Source organism: Ovis canadensis, chromosome 2, assembly GCF_042477335.2.
Source record: "Ovis canadensis isolate MfBH-ARS-UI-01 breed Bighorn chromosome 2, ARS-UI_OviCan_v2, whole genome shotgun sequence".
Taxonomy (NCBI): Eukaryota; Metazoa; Chordata; class Mammalia; order Artiodactyla; family Bovidae; genus Ovis; species Ovis canadensis.
Genome location: NC_091246.1, coordinates 209,821,507 through 209,843,358, shown reverse-complemented (window position 1 = coordinate 209,843,358; position 21,852 = coordinate 209,821,507). Strand labels below are relative to the sequence as shown.

At 45.4% G+C, this 21,852-nt stretch overlaps 1 protein-coding gene across 2 annotated transcripts in view; it reads right to left on the bottom strand.

Annotated features, from left to right (window-relative positions):
* Positions 1–21,852, bottom strand: part of KIAA2012 (KIAA2012 ortholog) — a 133,141-nt gene that overhangs the window by 46,402 nt on the left and 64,887 nt on the right. For both annotated transcript variants that reach the window (XM_069577997.1, XM_069577998.1), the window contains 2 exons: positions 10,267–10,404; positions 1,092–1,161 (listed from right to left, as the gene is read on the bottom strand). In XM_069577997.1, coding sequence (XP_069434098.1) covers positions 1,092–1,161; positions 10,267–10,404 — 208 coding nt within the window. The remainder of the gene's footprint in view (positions 1–1,091; positions 1,162–10,266; positions 10,405–21,852) is intronic.

Sequence of the window (21,852 nt, the reverse complement as noted above, 5' to 3'; positions counted from 1 at the left end):
AGTAGAAGGACCAAGTAGGGAAAGGAGCCTCCCCTGGGTGGATGCACCCAGGGGTGGAGCGCCTGGGAACAGAGCAGAGGCGGGATTTCAGCCCCCCCTGGCTCCCCCTAGGGATTCCCTGGTGGCTTAGACAGTAAAGTGTCTGCCTGCAATGCGGGAGACCTGGGTTCGATCCCTGAGTTGGGAAGATCCCCTGGAGAAGGAAATGGCAACCCACTCCAGTACTCTTGCCTAGAAAATTCCACGGATGGAGGAGACTGGTGGGCTACAGTCCGTGGGGTCGCAAAGAATCGGACCCGACTGAGCGACTTCACTTTCACCTTCTCGCTCCCTCTGCTGGACGCTTTTATACAGCAATCCATGAAAGCAATTCTGGCGGACCCTGCATCCACTCCTTGAGAATACAAGTGTTTCTCACACAACTGTTTCCACTCCTGCAAGATAAATACCACCTCTGTGGACCTGGGCCTAGCTAACTGAAGCATCCTGTAGCAAGCCCAGGTGCTCCCCCGCAGGGAAGAGCTTCCAGTTCAGGGTATCAGAATATGAGCTATGCCCCAAAGCCTAGTTCTGGGCCCAGTCTTTCCCAGAGTCATCATCATTATCAAATGCAGCATCGTTTTTGGAGGAAGCCACATTCAAACAGCTCTGGTCACCCAGAGCCGTGGGTGTCAGGGGCTGGGTTTCCAAAGAGGCTGGTCTACCTTTGTTGTAAGGTCATCCCTCCAGACAGGGAATCTCAGGTCCCTCACCTGTATACCCAGGTGCTGGGGAAAGCAGGGGAAGCCAGAGACAGACGTGCATGTGGGGTCTTTTTGTAAGGCCCCAAAGTCTCCACTGCCTTCCATCAATCTGCAGCCGCTGGCAGGCAATAAATCTCTCAAGTCCAAGGACATAAAAGCATGTCATTATCAGTTGGCTTGGGATGCATTAAGAGTGCATCAGAGTCTATACTCTGACTTCCAGCCCATGGCCTGACAGGAAATGGAACGGTCATTCCTCATTGACATCTTTGAACAATGCACAGATGCACAGTTCATCCCACAATTATCGTAATCAGTTATGATAAAACCCAACCCAACTGTCTCTACCTGGAGCGTCTGGATGATTTTCTCTGAGTTCTCCGCCTTCCTCATGATCGTCCATCTCTTCTCTACTTGCCTGTTAGGTAACAACAACAAAAGACACATAAGATCCAATAAATGCAAGTGTTCCTAGGGTCCATGCCCTTTGCTACAACAAATCCAGCTTTCTTAGTGGTCTCTTCTCCTCCTTTGTCAGTTTATTTTAACTTAAGTGTCCAAGAAGTCTGCTGCCAGGGTGAATGGCCCTGAAGAGCCAGGTGGGCTTAGCAGTGACCTTGAGCACTGTCTTCATCTGTCATTCTCTGGGGAAGGCTTGTCTATGTGTCCAAGCTGTGCTCCATGCCTGGCATACCTGGGGAAAAGAATGTTGCTGGCAAAGATTGACTGACAGAAGGCAGCGAGGTACCCGCAGGGACTCCAGGGGGTTCCAGTGTGACCACTGCAGAGATGGGGCAAAGTGGAAAGGCTGGGGACAAGTCCGACTCTCAGTACCTTAGTCCTTACCTTGAAAACAGATGGAAGGTACTGAGGGATTGAAGTGAGGGAGTGAAAGGGTCAGGCTTGTAGGGTTTCCAGGATAACTATGGATTGAATTTCTTATCACATGAAACCCTTTCTTCTTTCTCTGACTGATACAAGCTGCTTGCAGTCCCACAACCCAGAAATCTCTATAATGATGGTCCTCAACACTGGCTGAGGAGAAGGCAATGGCACCCCGCTCCAATTCTCTTGCCTGGAGAATCCCATGGACGGAGGAGCCTGGTAGGCTGCAGTCCATGGGGTCGCAAAGAGTCGGGCACGACTGAGCGACTTCACTTTCACTTTTCACTTTCATGCACTGGAAAAGGAAATGGCAACCCACTCCTGTGTTCTTGCCTGGAGAATCCCAGAGACAGAGGAGCCTGGTGGGCTGCCGTCTGTGGGGTCACACTGAGTCGGACACGACTGAAGCGACTTAGCAGTAGCAGCAGCAGCAGCAACACTGGCTGCATCTGAGAATTATCTGTGGAACTTATACAAAAAAATTCTTAGGCAGTTGTTGTTGTTCAGTCTCCAAGTCATGTCTGACTCTGCAACCCCATGGACTGCAACATGCCAGGCTTCCCTGTCCCTTACCATCTCCCGGAGTTTGCCCAAATTCATGTCTATTGAATTGGTGATGCCATCTAACCATCTCATCCTCTGCCACCCTCTTCTCTGTTGCCTTTAATCTGTCCCGGCATCAAGGTCTTTTTCAATGAGTTGGCTCTTCCCAGCAGGTGGCCAAAGTATTGGAGTTTCAGCTTCAGCATCAGTCCTTCCAATGAATATTCAGGACTCATTTCCTTTAGGATTGAAGATTCCTAGGCCCTAACCTCAAACATTAAAATCAGACTTTCTGGAGCTAGAGCATTTTTAAGACTTCTTGGCTGATTCCAATATGCAGCCAGGATTGAGAACCATGGGTCTTCTCTAGAGGGCAGGAAGAGCAGTCCTTGAGTTGCCAAGGAAGTGTGGCTGGTAGAGTCAATGACTCAAATAAAGCCTCCAGTGTCCTATAAGGCCAGCTCTTGGCCTTTGTCACCTGAATCTGCTTAATACACAGCTTCACTTCAGCCATGGAGAAGGAATCTGAAGGGCCTAGAAGCCTCCCCTGGGACTCAAGTTCCTCACCCTTTAGCTGACAGTCAGTTTTCCACTTTATTATCAAATACCTAAGCTGCTTTGAGAAGAGGCAGTTATCTGCTAATTTGTTTGGACATTCTCTGCTTGTTTGGTGGCTTTTCACCCTGTGTGCTTCTCACCTGTTACCTTAGTGTTTGTGGCTGCTAAGCTATTCTGACTAAGAAAACCTACAGAAGGTAAGTAACTTTCCTTCTTTTGCATGTGTCCTTTTGGAGACAAAGCAGATTTGGCCTGATGCAGTGAAAAAAAAAAAAAAAAGACAAAAAGAAAAATTCATCCCTGAGTAAATGGAAAGGTTTTTTTAAAAAAAGATTGCAGGAAAAACCTGCCTCAGTCTAGTAAACTGCTAAGTTAGAAGACTAGAAAAGAGATAAATTTTTAAAAAATCCTGTTTATAAATCCTTTTAGTCTAACAGGAAATTGGATTAAAAGGGAAAAACAAGCTTCCTCTTTTGGAAGAATTTCAAAACCCAGAAGAATAAACCTTCAGTCTTAATAGCAAGCAGCTATGAGCTTTCAGGGGCGAGAAATACTCTTCTCCTTTCACAGATGGAGAGATGGAGACAGAATTGGGGATTTGGAAAGAATTTTCTGATGAGTCCCTGTTAGAAAAATAGTTTTAATTTGAAATTCTGTTCGGGGGGTGGGGGCGGGGTGGTGGTCCCCTGGTGGTCCAGTGGTTAGGACTTCCTGCTTCCACTGCCAAGAGTGTGGGCTCAATCCTTGGTCTGGGAACTAAGACCCCACAAGCCATGTGGTATGGCCTTAAGAAAAAAATTCTGCCTGTTGCTTAGAAAGGTGTCAAAAACCTATCATTTTTTACATATATGAACACACATGTGAAAAGACATCTGAGATCATTCATTGCAGCCTATTGGAAACAACTTACATGCCTCATCAACTGGGGAGGTATTAAGTAAATCATGGTAATTTACATGATGGGATACAATGCAACCATTAAAGAGGATCTCTTAATGAATTTAAGTAGAACTCTAAGATATATTAAGTAAAACAAAAAAGTAAGACCCTAAGCAATGTGTATAATATGTAACCTGCCAAGTCACTTCAGTATTGACCGACTCTTTTTGATCCTATGGATCAGGCTCCTTTTGTCCATGGGATTCTCCTGACAAGAATACTGGAGTGGGTTGCCATTTCCTCCTCCAGTACAATATGTGAAAACATATATAAAATATGTCTTTACCCCAGGAAGGGTACACAGGAAACTAGGCCATAGTGGTGTCTGATGGGGAGGGAGCCCAGCTGGGAGACATGCCCTTTAATAGTTAAATATTTTAAACCTCCTGAATATATTTTGAATTCAAGATTTGAACTGAAAAAACTAAAACTAAATAAAATGCCGTTGCTTTTAATGAGTTACAAAGGCAATGATTGAAACACAGGCAATAGTACTCGTTAAGTGAGCAAACAAACCGAAAGAAAATTCAGATCCCAGCTCAGTTATTCTGGCCAAGTCATTCACTCTTCATCTGTTCATTCAGCTTACGACTATATATTGAGTGTCTGTTGTGTGCAAGGGACTGTGCTGGGCACTGGGGGCACCGAGCTGAAAAAATCTGTGAGAAGCTCAGTAGCTTGTTTCTCAGTAGAGAAACAAGAAATCTCACCGTTGCCATGCAGTATGATAAATGTAGTGATATGACAGATTTCTGCAGGACCTCAGGGGAGGTGAAGCTAAATTAGGCTGGGGAGGTTTGTTTACCAGTGGACGTGGTGCTAAGTCCTGCGGGGAAGGGGAGGCAGGCAGTTCCCGTGGAGCAAGGAGGCTGTGCTGGCGCCAGGGATGGTCGGCATGGCTTCAGTGCCCAGACAGTGGGGATCAGACTCTGGCCAGCCAGATCTTGCATATTGCAGTATGGAGTTTTAAAAAAAATTTTTCGTTTGCTCTATTTTTCTATTTATAAAAGAAATACATTTTTTGATGCCAGGATTTAACCGGAAGGCCAATGGGGACGTGGTAGGAAATTTCAAGCAAACCAGTGGCATGACTGAGCTGTATTTAGAAAGAGTGCTGGCAACAGCGTGGCATTCTAGGGTTGAGGAGGGGTGCGGGTGAGAGGATGGTAACAGACACCTGGTAAGCACAACTGCAGCGCTAAAACCAGATGAGAGACAGTTGCCTGAGGGGTTGGGATGCAGGCCCTGCACTCAGACCTTGTGCGCTGAAGCTCGGATCCTACATCTCAGGCCTTACAGATCATGGAGGTACTTACTTCCTGAGCCTCAGTTTCTGCAACAGACAGGGGCTGGGCCAGGTGTCCTGAAGGTCTCAGCTATTCTTGGAGAAACTTCTACGGGCCCTGCCCTCTCCCCTCACACCCAGCCCACTATCTGAGCATGTTACTTCTAGGCCCATGGCAGGCTCCAGGAAAGAACTACAGGGCGAATTGGGGAGCAGGAGCCAGAGGTGGGGCTCCAGCTGGCCTCGCGCTGAATGAACGGTCACAGCCTCTCCATCTGTGAAGTGGGAGTAATGATACATTTTGTAGAGAGTTCTTGAAAAGCTAAATTAGGAAAACGTATTTGGAAATTCTTTGTAACATATCATTTAACACATGCATCTACATGACCCAATTTCAATGTCTTATTGATGCTGGAAGGAAATCAAGGTCTCATTTGTGAGTTTCAACTGCAAGGTTGTTCAACTTTTCTCATGTATTAAAAAGATCTCATATTCATTCTTTAATAACCTGAATGGATTTATGAAAATCATAAGGTATCTTGCATTATTAAGATGAAAGTGTTAAATCTCTGTTCCTCTTCCAGGTACTGAAAGCCTGCACAAAGATTTACAATTAAATTCTTCTCAGGAACAGCACAGGTAAACCTCATCAATAAGAGGAATTGTGCGTTTGGTGGCTTTGAAAACTAGCTCCCTCTCCCGCCAGTTACATCACCCTTTGGTTTGCTCACCTCACCAATCCTCAGTTTCCTCATCTGCACAGTGGTGAACTCTACCACCCCCAGGAAGGGGGTGGGGGAAATTAAATAAGGTTTAATATGTGGGAGGCCTGCTCTTAGCAGGGATCAGTGAATAGTTCTTTCTTCTTTGTGAATTGAATCCTTTATAGATGTGAACACTCTTTGAAAATTATTATTTTATCTAATTCTCACCTCACCATTGAGAGGTAGGTAGGGAGGTTCCAGTATTATTATTTCCATCTTACTGAAGAGGCAGCTGAAGAGGAGTCCCACAGGCGTGGCAAGGTTGCTCAGAGTCCAAGAACACCCAGGGCTTCCCAACTGCTGGTCAGATACTTTAATGTTGATAAGAGTCCACTTAATTCGGGCTTGTTTTTTTGGGGGAACTGTCACAGACTCAATGCCCTGAATATTCTTGCTGGCAAAATCATTTTCAAGTGTCCTGGGGTCATCGCATCTGGAAACCAGCTTGGGATTCATCTGCAGCTTGCCTGCTGGTGGTCAACAAAGCAGGTTTCAATGACTCTGGGCACCGGCACTTCCCTCCTCAGGGGCCCACTCCACCTCTGGACAGCGTCCCGAGCCCAGGATTGTTTTGCCGTTACTTCTCCTCACTGAAATCCACGTTGTCTCTTCCCCACGTGGCCACAGGGTGCAGGGTAGTGACAGCCAGATGCATCTTGGTGGGATGGACCCACACCTGCCTGCGTAAGTCACATCCAGGTGGCACCTGACTCCCAACCGAGGACAGGCGACAACTCAGGGTACCCCATTTCAGGCAGGTCCCTCTGTCGGGATTCAAAGGCACCAAGCAATGACTGCCTGTGTGATGGCTGTGAGGCGAAGGCTTATTTCTCATTCTTCATATCTTCTGGGCATAACGTACATACCCTTTGATGTCAGTGTCAAGTTTAAGCATATTCAATTCTGTCTCTATCATTAATTGCCATTATTGCTATTTTCTTCCCCACAACCATGACCTAACCCTGTAATTTATTAAAATTCCCAGGGGAAAAAAATCTCTATCTCAATTTATTCATCAATTACCATTTCTTTTACAAAAAATAGATTTAAAAAGAAAAAACATGGGTCAATTTTTATGTGAACCCAGATGTACTCTAGATTGATCATGTTTCCCCAAATCTAAGCCTGATACAGATTATCCTATAAAATGGGCTGACAGCATTGCCTTCAGTGTTAAAGGATTCCACATGTCATAAATGAAGGAGTCTCTCCTGTAGCAACCTGGGCCGACCTCTGCACAAAACTGGGCGGATACTCTCCACTTAGTTGTTTATCTGCCTCTTAGATTACAGACTCCTTGGAAGGCCAGGGATGGCGATGATTCATCTCTGTACATTTAGTGCCTAACAGTGTCTGATACACAGTGGACGCTCAGTGTATCCTGTCTGAAGGGAAATGAGCGATCATGGGGGAGAGAAAGCTTTACGCTGACTCCACGGAATGCAGGTGAAACGGAGGGGAATGGCCGAGTCCCGCAGAATCAGAAAATCTTCCTGCAAAAGACTGGATGAGTGCTTAGGGATGGAATTTTCTAGAAGGAGCTGTGTTGGATGCTTATCTACTTTGGTAGGCACTGATTTTGATTGGATAGGACTCAGCTGAGGTGTGCAGGGAAGTTTCATGGCGAAGTGGTTGAAAACATGGGTCCCAGGATTTCCCTGGTGGCCCAGTGGTTAAGACCACACTTTCACTACAGAGGGTGCTAGTTTACTCAGGCCATGTGTGTGCCCAAGAAACAAACAAACAAACAAAACATGGACTCTGGAGCAGGGCTGCCTGACCAACTGTATGACATTTGAGAACTCACTTCACCTCTCAAGACCTTACTTTTCTCATCTGTAAAATGGGAGAATGCTACCTCATTCTTAGATTCACTTTGAGTTAAATGAGTACTTGCATGTAAAACTTATAACAGAGCCTAGCACAGAATAATTGTTCATTCATGTTAGCAATTGTGATTATTTATATCCCTTTCCATTTCCTTTTTCTGCTCCAATATTTTTATTTCTTACCCTCATCCCCTGAAATGTATACTGCTTCCTACATGCACCAGCCAAAAATGAATGAAATGCCTTGTGACTAGGCAGGAAGTGCAGAGATGAAAAGTATAGACTGAGTTGAACAGCCTGTGTGCCTTTCTTGATTTGAGCTTTCCATCCTTTGATGTACCATCCTGAGATTTGAGTCTTTCCACGAGGCAGCCCCTAAGAGTCTGGCAGCTGCCACATCAGCAAGCAGAAGGTCTATCTAGGGAGAGCTGTTAACACTGAACATTTGCAAGGAAAGATGTCGTATGAGGGGCAAGGACTGGTCTGGGAGTCAGAAAGTCTAGAGTGTCCCCATCAGTCTCATGCAGAAGCAGACTGAGTTATAATTTCTGTGAGTCCTGAAAAGGATAGACTAGAAAGTGGGCCTTGGGGATGACAATGCCTTTCCTTCTATTACATGGTGCCAAAATTGCTGAATGAAAACGTGTAACAGGAAAGCACTGTGGACACTAAATACAAAAATATTGTAAAATCCCTCACTTGCAGCTTCTGGAGGCTCCATAAATGTGTTCTTCTCTTATTTACATAGCAGTTATTAATGTACTGTATATGTTGCCTGGACAAGGCTTTATCTGTTTTGTTTGTAGATATATCTCAAAGGCCCAGAAAATGCCAGACACATAGTAGGTAGTGGATGCTCATTATGAGTTGAATGAATGAATAGTGCTAATGACAATATCACCTCCCAGGAAGCATCAACCATAATTCATCAAGCCCTAAGGGAAACTAAAGCATTGCTAAGGAAAAGAAAAACATAGTTTCATTAATATAAGTGTTTGGGGATGAATTGTGTTTCTCTGAAATTCGTATGTTGAAGTCCACCCTCAGTACCCTAGAATGTGACTGTGTTTGGAGATAGGATATTTAAAGAGGTAAAATGAAGTTGTGTGGATGGTCTATAAGCCAATACGACTGGTGTCTTTAAACAAGAGATTAGGACACTGACATGTGTAGAGGAAAGATCACGTAAAGACACATAGAGAAGATGGCTCTCTGGAGCAATGAGAAGACCTCAGAATAAATCACCTCTGCTGACACCTTGAGTTTGGACTTTTGGCTTCCAGAATTGTGAGAAAATAAATTTCTGTTGTTTAAACCACCCAGACTGTGGTACATTGTTTTGGTGGCATACGATGAGTAATGAGTGAAAGTAATCATTTTGAATACTTCTAGGAAAATCTTTAGTTTTGCTTCCCAGAACCATTCTCTTCTTCTACTTTCAAGTTTTCGTTTTGGAAACACTCCTCTCCTCCCCACTCTGCGTTCCTGTGGCTCCAGGCTGGGAAAGTCAGTGTCTTCCGTTCCTCTGGCCACAGTGATTCGTCTGTGCATGGCCATGTGACTCAAGCTGGGCCAGCGATTTAGAAAACAGAAGCTCATGGCTATCTTGAAACCATGGGGAAAGAGCCTATCTAAGAGGAAATAGGAAAGAAGAGCCCAGCCATGGAGAGAGACAGATTTGGGGCAAATGCGTGACTCTGAATCAAAGCCCCACCTGGCAGAGCTGGGACTGGGACCACTCAAAGCAGTTGGAACCTAAGAACTCTGGACCAGTGAGGTTAGGAGGGTGACCCACGTGAACCTGGAAGTCCCTGCCAGTCTACAGCACGGGGAAGTGCTCCCATCACGAGCCCCATGATGTTTGACGTCTTCACCTTTGTTTCTGTCTTTCTTAGTCACCACTTCTTATCAAGGACCCGGGATCTTGTTTTTTGAGGGCAGTATGAAGGATCTGAGATCCTTCCAGGCCAAGACTTGCTTTGTTCCTGATCAGTTTCTTTCACTCCTAGGTCATTTATTTCTTGTTCATTCACCTCTGAGGGGGGCAAATAATGGGGAGAAAGAGGCTCTTAAGCCAGAGGATTGTGGGATTAAAAAGGGATCCACTTATGGAGCATTTAGGAAGCATCTTCCATGAGCCAGTTGCTGTTAGATCCCAGGGCAGGAGGGTGTATTGCAAAGATGGACAAGTGCCATCCCCACCACAGGAACTCTCAGTACCCTTAGCTGAATTGAAGCTGAGCTTGGGAAAGTAATGAACTCCTAGTGAGCGGAAAACAGGGTCAGACATCCAGAAGAGGATTGGCTGCTGCCTTCTAAATAGTTAACTCAAGAGTTAGCCTTCTCTATGGTAGGATTATCAGCTCTACCCACTTGCAGTGGTAAAACAGTAACAATTATTGTAACGACTATCAAGATAAAATGAGTTATATTTACCTGTTTTATGAGTGGTTCAAGGTTATCCTTTCTCCTCTCTCTTCCCTGTCCTCCACCAACCAAACCAGACACCCAACTGATTTGTCCCCGATGGCTGCCTGTGATTACTGTCCTAATTTGTTCTATCTTCCTCTGCTACAAGCTGCCTATTTTCTGTCCTTTCTGATAAAGCAGGAACTCTGAGGGACTTCTGAAGCTGTTTTTTTGTACCATGCAGAAGTGTATTAACTGGAATTCCTGTGTATGTGTCTATAAAACCCCTCGTCTTCTCAGTGTGAGATCACCTTCAGGAACGGCGTCATGTCGAGGTGCAGCTTGCGCGTGTAAAATTCTTTTCTGTTTGAACATATCAGCCCTTTATTTATACAACTTTGAGGCTCTCCTGTCTTCTGAGCTGCTGCCTCCAAGGACTGCTGGGCTCCCTGTGAAGAGAAGCAGAAAGCCCAGCGTTCATAGGAATGATATACAGTGCGACAAGAGCTCGTCCGAATTCCCAAATATTTATAGAAAGCAATTCTTCATCGTTGGAACACTAATAGTAACACCTATTTTTACCATGGAAGAGACAGGGGGCTCATATGTGTGGAGGCTAACTTGAGGCTGGTTATGAATTCACACCTGGAGTCGGCATGATGGGAAATTGGGAAAAGGCACCCTACTGTATTGCTGGGTAGGAGTCACTTTATATAATCCTCCCAACGGCTCTGTGAGGCATGTATTGCTAGTTCCATTTTGCAGATGAGGAACTGGAGGCTCTTGGAGGTTAAGTAACTTGCCCAAAGTCACACAGCAGGTAAATACAGAGCCGAAATCATGGACTGCCCTGAACTCCTTTTTTTTTCAAACTCGTTTTTTTGATGAGATTTTTTTTGCTACTTCTACAGCTTCCATAAACAATTATTAAATCTGCCTTTCAGCAAACACAGTTATATAAAAACTTCAGTTTATCTCCAAATTTAAAATGTATTTGATGTGTTAGAAAGAGTGATTTGAACAAATCTAGCAGAGAGGGAAGGAAGAATGGGCTGGTGGAGGTGTCCGGGGGCTTTTCTGATCTCCTGTGGCTACAACATGCAAATGCTGTCACCCCACAGAGCATGACAAAGTATAGCCTAAACTTGCTTGCCAGCCCATGCTCTGTGCTGCAACCTAGGTGCTTTTCCCGGGTGCAAACTGGACCATATCATTCTTCTGCTTAAGACCTTCAAAGGCCTTCCCTTCAGGATGCAGGCCAACCCACTTAAAAGGTTTACATGACTCTTCTTGCCTGGCCCTGGACTATCTTTCCTATCTCATTCAGTCATTCAACAAATACTTATTGTGTGCTTGTTCTATGCCCAGGAGAAAGCATAGGGCAGTGTAAGAAGCAGACAGAGGCTTCACTCTCAGGAAAACTGCACATACATTCCACTGAGAGAAATGAGATAACAAGAAAATAGGTGGAACATCAGTTACATCTGAAGGTTACTTGTGATATGGAGAAAAATAAAGCAGAGAGGGGAGTGAGGCGCAGCTGGGCAAGGTGACGGAGGTTGCAATTTTAAGTAGTCAAGGACTGCCCCCCCCCACCAACCCCCATAACCCCTAAAGAAAGCAGTGTTTGAGCAAAACTCTGAAGGAGGTGAGGGGAATTTTGGTGGGGCTCTCTATAGGAAGCTTTGACCTCACTGTGGGAAAAGCAAGTTCAGAGGGCTGCCATTAGCTCTGACCTTTCAGTTCTGGGAGCAAGGCTGCCCACATGCCCCCCATCTCTGGGGAACACACCCCTCCCTTTTAACTCCTCCCCATCCTTTGGGTCTGGCTCATCTGTGCCTCCCGTGACATCTTAAAGAACACAGCTCTTCCCACCACTGCCCAGAGAGATGCTCATGCATGTGCAGCCACCTTTTCCTCCCCGCCAGACTGACTGTAAGCTCCACGAGGGCCGGAAACCATGGCTGTCCTGTTCCCAGGTGTCTGCTGTGCCCTGCACAGGGTCAGGAAATGAATACACACTTGCTACATACTGGCCAAACAAAACAAATATATTAGCACGTATATGTGGAATCTAGAAAAATAGTACAGAAGAACATTTTTGCAAAGCAGAAATAGAGACACAGACAAAGAGAACAACCGTATAGACACCAAGGGAGGAGAGAGAGTGGTGAGATAAATTGGGATATTAAGATTTATATATATATATTCACATATACACTATATATAAAATACATACATAGGGCTTCTCTTGTGGCTCAGATGGTAAAGAATCCGCCTGCAATGTGGGAGACCTGGGTTTGATCCCTGGATTGGGAAGATCCCCTGGAGAAGGGAAAAGCTACCCACTCCAGTATTCTGGCCTGGAGAATTCCATGGACTGTGTACATGGGGTTGCAAAGAGTCGGACATGACTGAGCGACTTTCACTTTACTTCATGTATAAAATAGGTAACTAATGAGAACCTACCACAGAAAAAGAAGGTACAATCTGTAGGACATAAATTAACCTTAAAATGCATTCCAATAAACATTAGGTGCACACAAATAAGGTTTGATTCCACTCATACGAGGTACCTAGAATAGACAAATTCATTGAGTCAGAAAGTACATTGGTAGATGCCAGGGGCTGGGGAGTAGAGGCGTGGGGTGGGGGATAGGGAGTTAGTGTTTAATGGCTCAGAGTTTCAGTTTAGGAGAGGTGAAAAATTTGGGAGATGGATGATGGTGAGACCTCCACAACAATGTGAAAGTTCTTAGTGCCACTGAACTGTACAATTAAATACAGTTAAAATAAGTATATTTTATATTATATGACTTTTACCACCATAAAAAAGCATGGGAAAAAAAAAAAAAGTAAGGATAACATTGTGCACAAGCTACATGTTATGGCCCAACTTGCTTGGGGAGGGCAAGAGAGACATCCAGGAAGCATGTGCTGACCTCGAGGACTGTCCTCTGCGTAGCACTGGCTTCCTCATTCCCAGAGGAAAGTGACGTGTTATTTTTCAGGGCTGATTTCCTGGGGTCACATACATTAGTGTGCTATGAGATCACCCTGGGCGTGGATTTGATCATTTCCATATTTTCTAAGAGACTAACTCTCGGAAGGCTGTCTCTGGGCATAGCTCTCCCTCCCATCACATTTGTATTACTTTTAAGTGTTAATGATGAATTAACAGTCAGTGAACCCCCATAAGCAGCCATCATTCCGATGAACATCCACACCCTTTTCCTTTGTTTTGAAATGGGGCTAGAGATAAAGATTTTTTTGGACAAATATATACGCTTCGTGTGTGTGTGCGTGTCATTTCAGTTATATATCTGATTAGCTTCTCCAAGTGAGACCTCCCCTCCCCGTTTCTAGATCAAATGAAAGCATTTGGTACAAATAAGAATCAAACAAAGCATTTGAAGCTTTCTAGCTTCCAAAACCATACATGAGTCACTGGGTGGAATAACAGAAATCAGACAACACTGATTTTGAGGGAAGTTTCTTCATGATCTTCAAGAGGTTTTGTGTTAGGTTGGAGGACAAAAGACACAGCCAAGACTCGATCCAATGGCTGGAACTATTTTAACTCCTTATGCGGTGCTCAGATTAAAGAGCAGGGAGCTGAGAGACTTTGAGAAGTCTCTCCAAATCACTTAGCCTATAAATCATTTGATAAAACAAGTTTCTTGACTGTATGGCTCATCTCCCTAAGGTTCAGGGGCCATCAATTCTAGCTTGATGGAATGTTTCCAGTGAGACTCTGCAGTCACTGGAATGTGCAGTACTGGTTTTTAAAATTTATTTGTTTTTTGGCTGCACGGGGCCTCAGCTGCTGCACGCAGGCCTTCTCTAGTTTCGGAGAGCGGGGGCTCCTCTCCAGCTGGGGTGTGAGGGCTTCTCTTGCTGTGGAGCACAGGCTCTAGGTGCGTGGGCCTCAGGAGTTGTGGCACACGGGCTTAGTTGCTTCACGGCATGTGGAATCTTCCTGGACCAGAGATCAAACCTGTGTTCTTTACTTTGGAAGATGACTCTTATCCACTGTGCCACCAGGGAAGTCCACGCAGTACTGTTTTTGCTTATTACGTTCAGGTATTCTAACAAATACATGATAGAGAAAGGGCGTTTGGGAGATGAGAGGAAAGAAGATTAAATACATAAATAGAATTCTGGAAAGTAGTGATAAGAGGAAAAGGAAAGCTATGCATTGGGGTGGTTTTTCATTTCACTTTATTCATTTGCTATTTTTCAGTTGCTAAATCATGTCTGATGCTTTGTGACCCCATGGACTGCAGCACAACAGGCTTTGCTTCCCTGTCCTTCACCGTCTCCCAGAGCTTGCTCAAACTCATATCAAGTTAGTCAGTGATGCCATCCAACCATTTCATCCTCTGTTGCCAACTTCTCCTCTTCCTGCCCTCAATCTTTCCCAGCATCAGGGTCTTTTCCAATGGGTTGGCTCTTTGCATCAGATGGCCAATGTATTGGAACTTCAGCTTCAGCATCAGTCCTTCCAATAAATATTCAGGGTTGATTTCCTTTAGGATTGATTGGTTTGATCTCCTTGCTGTCCAAGGGACTCTAGAGAGTCTTCTCTAGTACCACAGTTTGAAAGCTTTATTCATTTAACTGTTATTTATTGAGTGATACTGTGTGTGCCAGAAAAACACATAAACAAGCAGAGTGATTTTAGATGGTGATAAATCTATGAAGACAATGAAATGGTGATAGGATGGAGGTTGGTGGGGGAGGAGTGGGGTTTTCCTCTGGGTGAGCAGGGATGACCTTTCTGGGGAAATGACATTTGAGCAGAGAGCTGGGTGACAGGAAGAAGCCAGTCCTGGAAGGATCTATCTTTGGCAGTCAGCATAGCCTGTATCTGATTATTCAGAAGGGTTCTTTGGAAAGGAGAGTTCCTGATATCCAGGCCTGTTTGGCCCAGCCTTCTGACTCCATCCGGACCCTGTGAGGCACCGCTCTGTTTTCTGGGTGGTAGAGTCACACGCTAGGCTCTTAAAGATCACAGAATAAATAGTCACAGGGAATCAAGGTCTCAGGGAGTAGAGGGGAGGAGAAAACACAAATTGAGAGAAGGAAAACAGGGCAAGCAGAAGAAAGCAGAGATGCCTGAAGCTTTTTTTTTTTTTTTTTTAATGTGTCTGCTTCAGTGAGAATGATTACAAAACTGAGGCAAGGGTGAAATGTTTAGCAGAAAATCAAAACCCATTCCTTCACCTGTATTGTACTGTAAATACTTTAATATTATTATGTTCTGCTGAAAACCCCAGGAAGCCTTTCTCTTCAGGAAATGAAATAATAAAGATTAATGAGCTAATTTGGTAAAGCTGATTTGAATTGCACAGAAGCCATTGTGTTAAGTGCTTGGCATTTAAGAATTTATCTGACATTTAAAAGGAGATGACTGTTAATGAATTCAAGAGCTAATCTTATGCTCTGACAGACTGAGCCATAGAAAATCCAGGATTATTATCATGCTGTAAACATAATGGGAGTCACTTGAAAGCCAGAACAAAAGACAGCTATTGGCTGTGTACAAATATCCATTTGCACACACATATAAAGTAGGAAAACCAACAAAGGACGTCCATCAAATAAAACAAATATCATTTCCTTTCTTACTCTGGGATTATAATATCTGAGCCACAAACTCAAGGTGAAACCCTCTCTTAGATAATTTCCTTCCTCCTTTCAAGTTGTTTTTCGAGGGTTCACTACCATGGGCTGCAGCCACAGGAACGTCTTATGTTAAGAAGGGAAGGAGATTCTAACACAGCCAGCTAGACTGTCCCGCCCTCTATAGGTCCCACAGAGCCACACAGATTCAGGTCTGTTGGGGGCGTCTCTTCACTTCTCCCACTCCTACCTAACTGGGGTCCCCCATCTCTGTAGCTGCAGCTTTGTGGCTCCAAGAGGAGCTATTGTCCCTCATTAAGGAGGCTGCAACACTCTGGCTGTCTCACCGCCTCCCACGCAGTTCACAACTTCAGTTCTGCCTGAGAGCAAGCTGCCAAGAGTCTCTGGGAACCTGTGGGCCAGCTGGGCTGGAGAAGGAAAACAGAAGGAAGGAGGGCCTTTGTAGGCAAGATCTGAAATATGCTACACACCCCAGCATTATCTTAGTGCATGGAGAGCGGGGTCGGGAGGCCTTTGCTGAAACCCTCATGTGGTCTATCAAGTTGTCACATCAAACCTCTCTGCACACTGGGCGTTTGTCCCCCTCCTGTGAGCAAACAAAAGGAAAAGAGTCAGAGGCTCCTTTGGACCACCAGGCCCCCTCCTTGGCCGAGAATCTGTCCCTCCGCTTCCCTGGAAGGTGGGGGTGGGGGGTGGCTCTGAATCCCAGTGGGGATGGGTAAGTCACTGGGGATGGGGACCAAATCCTGGAAAAGGTCACTCCTGCCTGGAGTTATGAGCTGAAGGGCCTGGCGAGTTCCCCTGCATTTGGCCTTCTCAGGCTCTTTCTTGCCCTTGGCAGCCTGTGGAGCTATTATAAAAGCAGGCAGTAGGAATGGGGACACAGGTGGGGCTGAATGGGGCCCCCCATGGCTGGACTGCCTGGGGAGGGATCTGAGCCCTGTATACACTGTCAACTCAGGGTGACGCAGAGGGACCCAGCCGTGTAAGGCCAGCCACTCGGCCTCCCCAAGTCCCACTCTGAGACCTTGTCTGTCTAGGTTTCCCTGGCCTGGAGGATGGGGAGACCTTCGATCTTCAGGAGGCCAGAGGAAACACCAGACTCTCAATTCAACAACCCGGGCTGTGAGACATCCCTGGTAGTGGTCCAGTGGTTAAGACTCTGCATTTCCACTGCAGGAGGTGAGGGTTTGATTCCTGGTTGGGGAACAAAGAGCCCACATGGTGTATGGCCAGACCCCTGCCCCCAAAGCCCCTGAACAACCCTGTCTGCCTGCACAGCCTCTTTCTGAGGAACACATGGGGCCCCAAATGGCAGCGTGGTTCCACCCACCACAAGTCTGCTCAGTGGTCCGCGTGCCCGTGACCTGTGGTCATCCTGCCCAGCTGGGCCACTTGACATCCTGGCCCTCTTTTTACATTCTCAAGGCAATTTGTGCTGGGGAAACGGGCCAAGTGGATGGTATTTTACTAGTTCTCCACAAGGAGGCATGGTGGAGGTACAGTTTTGTTGGAGGCCAGAGAAGAGCTTTCTTGTTCCCTGCCTGTCTTCATTCATTTTATCCTCACTCCTGTGGAAGGAGATTTTACATCTTCCTAAGCATTTACATACTGTTCATACTGTTAGTACAGTATGTAAAAGCAAAGGAGAAAAGGAAAGATATAAGCATCTGAATGCAGAGTTCCAAAGAATAGCAAGAAGAGATAAGAAAGCCTTCCTCAGTGATCAATGCAAAGAAATAGAGGAAAACAACAGAATGGGAAAGACTAGAGATCTCTTCAAGAAAATTAGAGATACCAAGGGAACATTTCATGCAAAGATGGGCTCGATAAAGGACAGAAATGGTATGGACCTAACAGAAGCAGAAGATATTAACAAGAGGTGGCAAGAATACACAGAAGAACTGTACAAAAAAGATCTTCAGGACCCAGATAATCACGATGGTGTGATCACTCACCTAGAGCCAGACTTCCTGGAATGTGAAGTCAAGTGGGCCTTAGAAAGCATCACTACAAACAAAGCTAGTGGAGGTGATGGAATTCCAGTTGAGCTATTTCAAATCCTAAAAGAGAATGCTGTGAAAGTGTGGCACTCATTATGCCAGCAAATATGAAAAACTCAGCAGTGGCCACAGGAATGGAAAAGGTCAGTTTTCATTCCAATCCCAAACAAAGGCAATGCCAAAGAATGCTCAAACTACCGTACGATTGCACTCATCTCACATGCTAGTAAAGTAATGCTCAAAATTCTCCAAGCCAGGCTTCAGCAATACGTTCAAGCTGGTTTTAGAAAAGACAGAGGAACCAGAGATCAAATTGGCAACATCCGCTAGATTATGGTAAAAGCAAGAGAGTTCCAGAAAAACATCTATTTCTGCTGTATTGACTAGGCCAAAGCCTTTGACTGTGTGGATCACAATAAACTGTGGAAAATTCTGAAAGAGATGGGAATAACAGACCAGCTGACCTGCCTCTTGAGAAACCTGTATGCAGGCCAGGAGACAACAGTTAGAACTGGACATGGAACAACAGATTGGTTCCAAATAGGAAAAGGAGTACGTCAGGGCTGTATATTGTCACCCTGCTTATTTAACTTCTATGCAGAGTACATCATGAGAAATGCTGGGCTGGAAGAAGCAGAAGATGAATCAAGATTTCCGGGAGAAATATCAATCACCTCAGATATGCAGATGACACCACCCTTATGGCAGAAAGTGAAGAGGAACTAAAAAGCCTCTTGATGAAAGTGAAAGAGGAGAGTGAAAAAGTTGGCTTAAAGCTCAACATTCAGAAAACGAAGATCATGGCATCTGGTCCCATCACTTCATGGGAGATAGATGGGAAAACAGTGGAAACAGTGTCAGACTTTATTTTTGGGGGCTCCAAAATCACTGCAAATTGTGACTGCAGCCATGAAATTAAAAGACGCTTACTCCTTGGAAGAAAAGTTATGACCATAGCATAGCATGGTCATATATAGCATGGTCAATATAGCATATTGAAAAGCAGAGACATTACTTTGCCAACAAAGGTCCGCCTAGTCAAGGCTATAGTTTTTCCTGTGGTCATGTATGGATGTGAGAGTTGGACTGTGAAGAAAGCTGAGTGCCAAAGAATGCTTTTGAACTGTAGTGTTGGAGAAGACTCTTGAGAGTCCCTTGGACTGCAAGGAGATCCAACCAGTCCATTCTGAAGGAGATCAGCCCTGGGATTTCTTTGGAAGAAATGATGCTAAAGCTGAAACACTAGTACTTTGGCCACCTCATCTGAAAAATTGACTCATTGGAAAAGCCTCTGATGCTCGGGGGGATTGGGGGCAGGAGGAGAAGGGGATGACAGAGGATGAGATGGCTGGATGGCATCACTGACTCGATGGGTTTGAGTCTGGATGAACTCTAGAGTTGGTGATGGACAGGGAGGCTGCAATTCATGCGGTTGCAAAGAGTTGGACATGACTGAGCGACTGAACTGAACTGAAGCATTTACAGGGCTTCCCAGGTGGTACAGTGGTAAAAAAAAAAAATCCACCTGCCCATGCAGGAAACACATGAGACTGCGGTTCGATCCTTGGGTTGGGAAGATCCCCTAGAGTAGGAAATGGCAACCTGCTCCAGTATTTTTGCCTGGAAAATTTCATGGACAGAGGAGCCTGGCAGGGTCCATGGGGTCTCGAAGAATTGGACACAACTGAGCACACGCATTTACAAATTAGCCTGAGAGCTGGTAAACAGCAGACCAGGAAGAGAATACAGCAATGTCTAGTTCAGTTTCTGGGAGAGACTGGTGGTGACTTTGGTCAACTCGTTAAGCTTTCTGTGCCTCAGATTCCCTACCTCAGTTCTCAAGGAGCTTTGGAATAATGAAACACAGGACCCTTGAATTCCAAGGCTTCAACTATCTGGAAGAAAATCTTATCCGGGAGTTCTAATTGATATTGTCCTCAGTTTAATTAAGTGCTTTGTTGACACAACAGAATCATTGTTTATCTGGCTTAGCAGGGGTTGGAGGAGAAAAAATTTAAGCCAAAATAGTGATCTCTTCTGCCCCAAGGGAGATGGAAACTAGCTTTTTCTGTGAGGGGATGTCTGGCCACATTCAGGCTGGAACTCTGCCTGTATTTGAGACATGACACATCCTATTTTAGACTTAGATGGGAAGATGGGAGGTGGTGGGTTGTGGGGCAGGCAATCTGAAGAAGTTCCGAGCTCCTTCTAACCCCAAACTTTAACCCCCGACTGTGTGCCTTCTGTCTTATGTTGACCGTGGTGTGTCTTTTCCAACCTGGCAGCTGGGAGACAGGGGATCTCAACTTGCAAACTGATTTCATTGTAAAAACTGAAACTTTCACTAAAAAAGAAATGTTACCTGTGGTGCTTTGATTCCCACGTGGATCCAATAAAAACTTATTTAACCCATAATTTAGCTGGGCTGAGGAGCTGAACTAGTCTAGTAATGCTGGTACAGCCCGGGGCTGGGAGAAGAGAAAGGCATCCTTCCTTTTCTTTCCTGCCCCCTTCCCCTCCACTGCCCTCCTGACCTCTGACCTCTCAATGTTTCTGGGCAGCCACCTTCTGAGGGATCTGGGGCCCTGCTGGATACAGGATCCCTCACCCCCCCTACAAAATCTCTGCTTCCCCTTCCCCCTGGCATTCTGCTGTGCTCCCTTAGGTGCAGGGGGGAGAACAAATAAATAGTAATCCACAGTGGGATAGGAGACACCCAAAGGGATGTGCAACAGCTGGGATTACATAAAGGAATGAAACAAAAAATTCCAGACAGCATGGAGGATACTTGCAGGGTTGGGGGTGTCTGGCCTTGGGGGTTGAAGGTGCGTGGAGTGGGTAAGCCATAGTTAGATTGACTCATAGTCCTTTAGGTTATTTCTGCCATTCAAACTTCTCTTTTTCCACACGTGAACACTTAGATTGCTTACAAGCTCCAAATTCAGCTGTATAGCAGTTTTCAAGCAGAGAACAAGGGCCTAGAGTAATAATTACTATTGTAATTTATCAGGATTGCCTAGTGACAACATTGTGCTAATCCTTTTCCATATGTTGTTTCATCTAATCCTTGCCATGACCCCATGAGGGAACTACCACTGTCCTTTAATTTTTTTTTTTTTTTTGCCACACTGTGCAGAATATGGAATCAGGGAGCAAACCCGCGCCCCCTGCATTGGAAACACAGTCTTAACCACCCGGTCATCAGGAAGATCTGTCATTTTCCTTTATAGATGAGGAAATCGAGCCTCAGAGAGGTTAAATAACCCCCCTGAAGTCACAGACAGTATAGAAGAAGCTGGGATCTAAAATCAGCTTTGTTGTTGTTGAGTCAATAAATTGTGTCCAACTCTTTGTGACTCCACGGACTTCAGCACGCCAGGCTTCCCTGTCCTTCCCCATCTCCCAGAGTTTGCTCAAACTCATGTCCATTGAGTCGGTGATGCCATCCAACCATCTCATCTTCTGTCGTCCCCTTCTCCTCCCACCTTCAATCTTTCCCAGCATCAGGGTCTTTTCCAATCTTCGAAACAGGTGGCCAGAGTATTGGAGCTTCAGCTTCAGTATTAGTCCCTCCAATGAGTATTCAGGCTTGATTTCCTTTAAGATTGACTGGTTGGATCTCCTTGCTGTCCAAGCATCAAAAGCAGCTTTTAGGGATTCCCAAACCAGTAGGCCTTTTGGCAACTGCAGGTTGCGTGTTAAATGGGGCCGTGTCTGGCATGACATCTGTTTCCTCATCTGTAAAATGGGGACAATAACTGCACCTATCTCATAGGGCTGTTGTAAGGATTAAGGGAGATAATCCTAAATCCTGCACATAGTAAACCTCAAAAACGCTGGCTGCTATGACCATTTCAAAAGACCCTCTTGATAACGGAGAGATAATTGTTGAAGGTTATGACAGGTACAGTTGTAGTTCAGTTCAGTTCAGTTCAGTCGCTCAGTCATGTCTGACTCTTTGCGACCCCATAAATCACAGCACACCAGGCCTCCCTCCCCAACTCCCGGAGTTCACTCAGACTCACGTCCATCGAGTCAGTTATGCCATCCAGCCATCTCATCCTCTGTCATCCCCTTCTCCTCCTGTCTCCAATCCCTCCCAGCATCAGAGTCTTTTCCAATGAGTCAGCTCTTCGCATGAGGTGGCCAAAGTACTGGAGTTTCAGCTTTAGCATCATTCCTTCCAAAGAAATCCCAGGGCTGATCTCCTTCAGAATGGACTGGTTGGATCTCCTTGCAGTCCAAGGG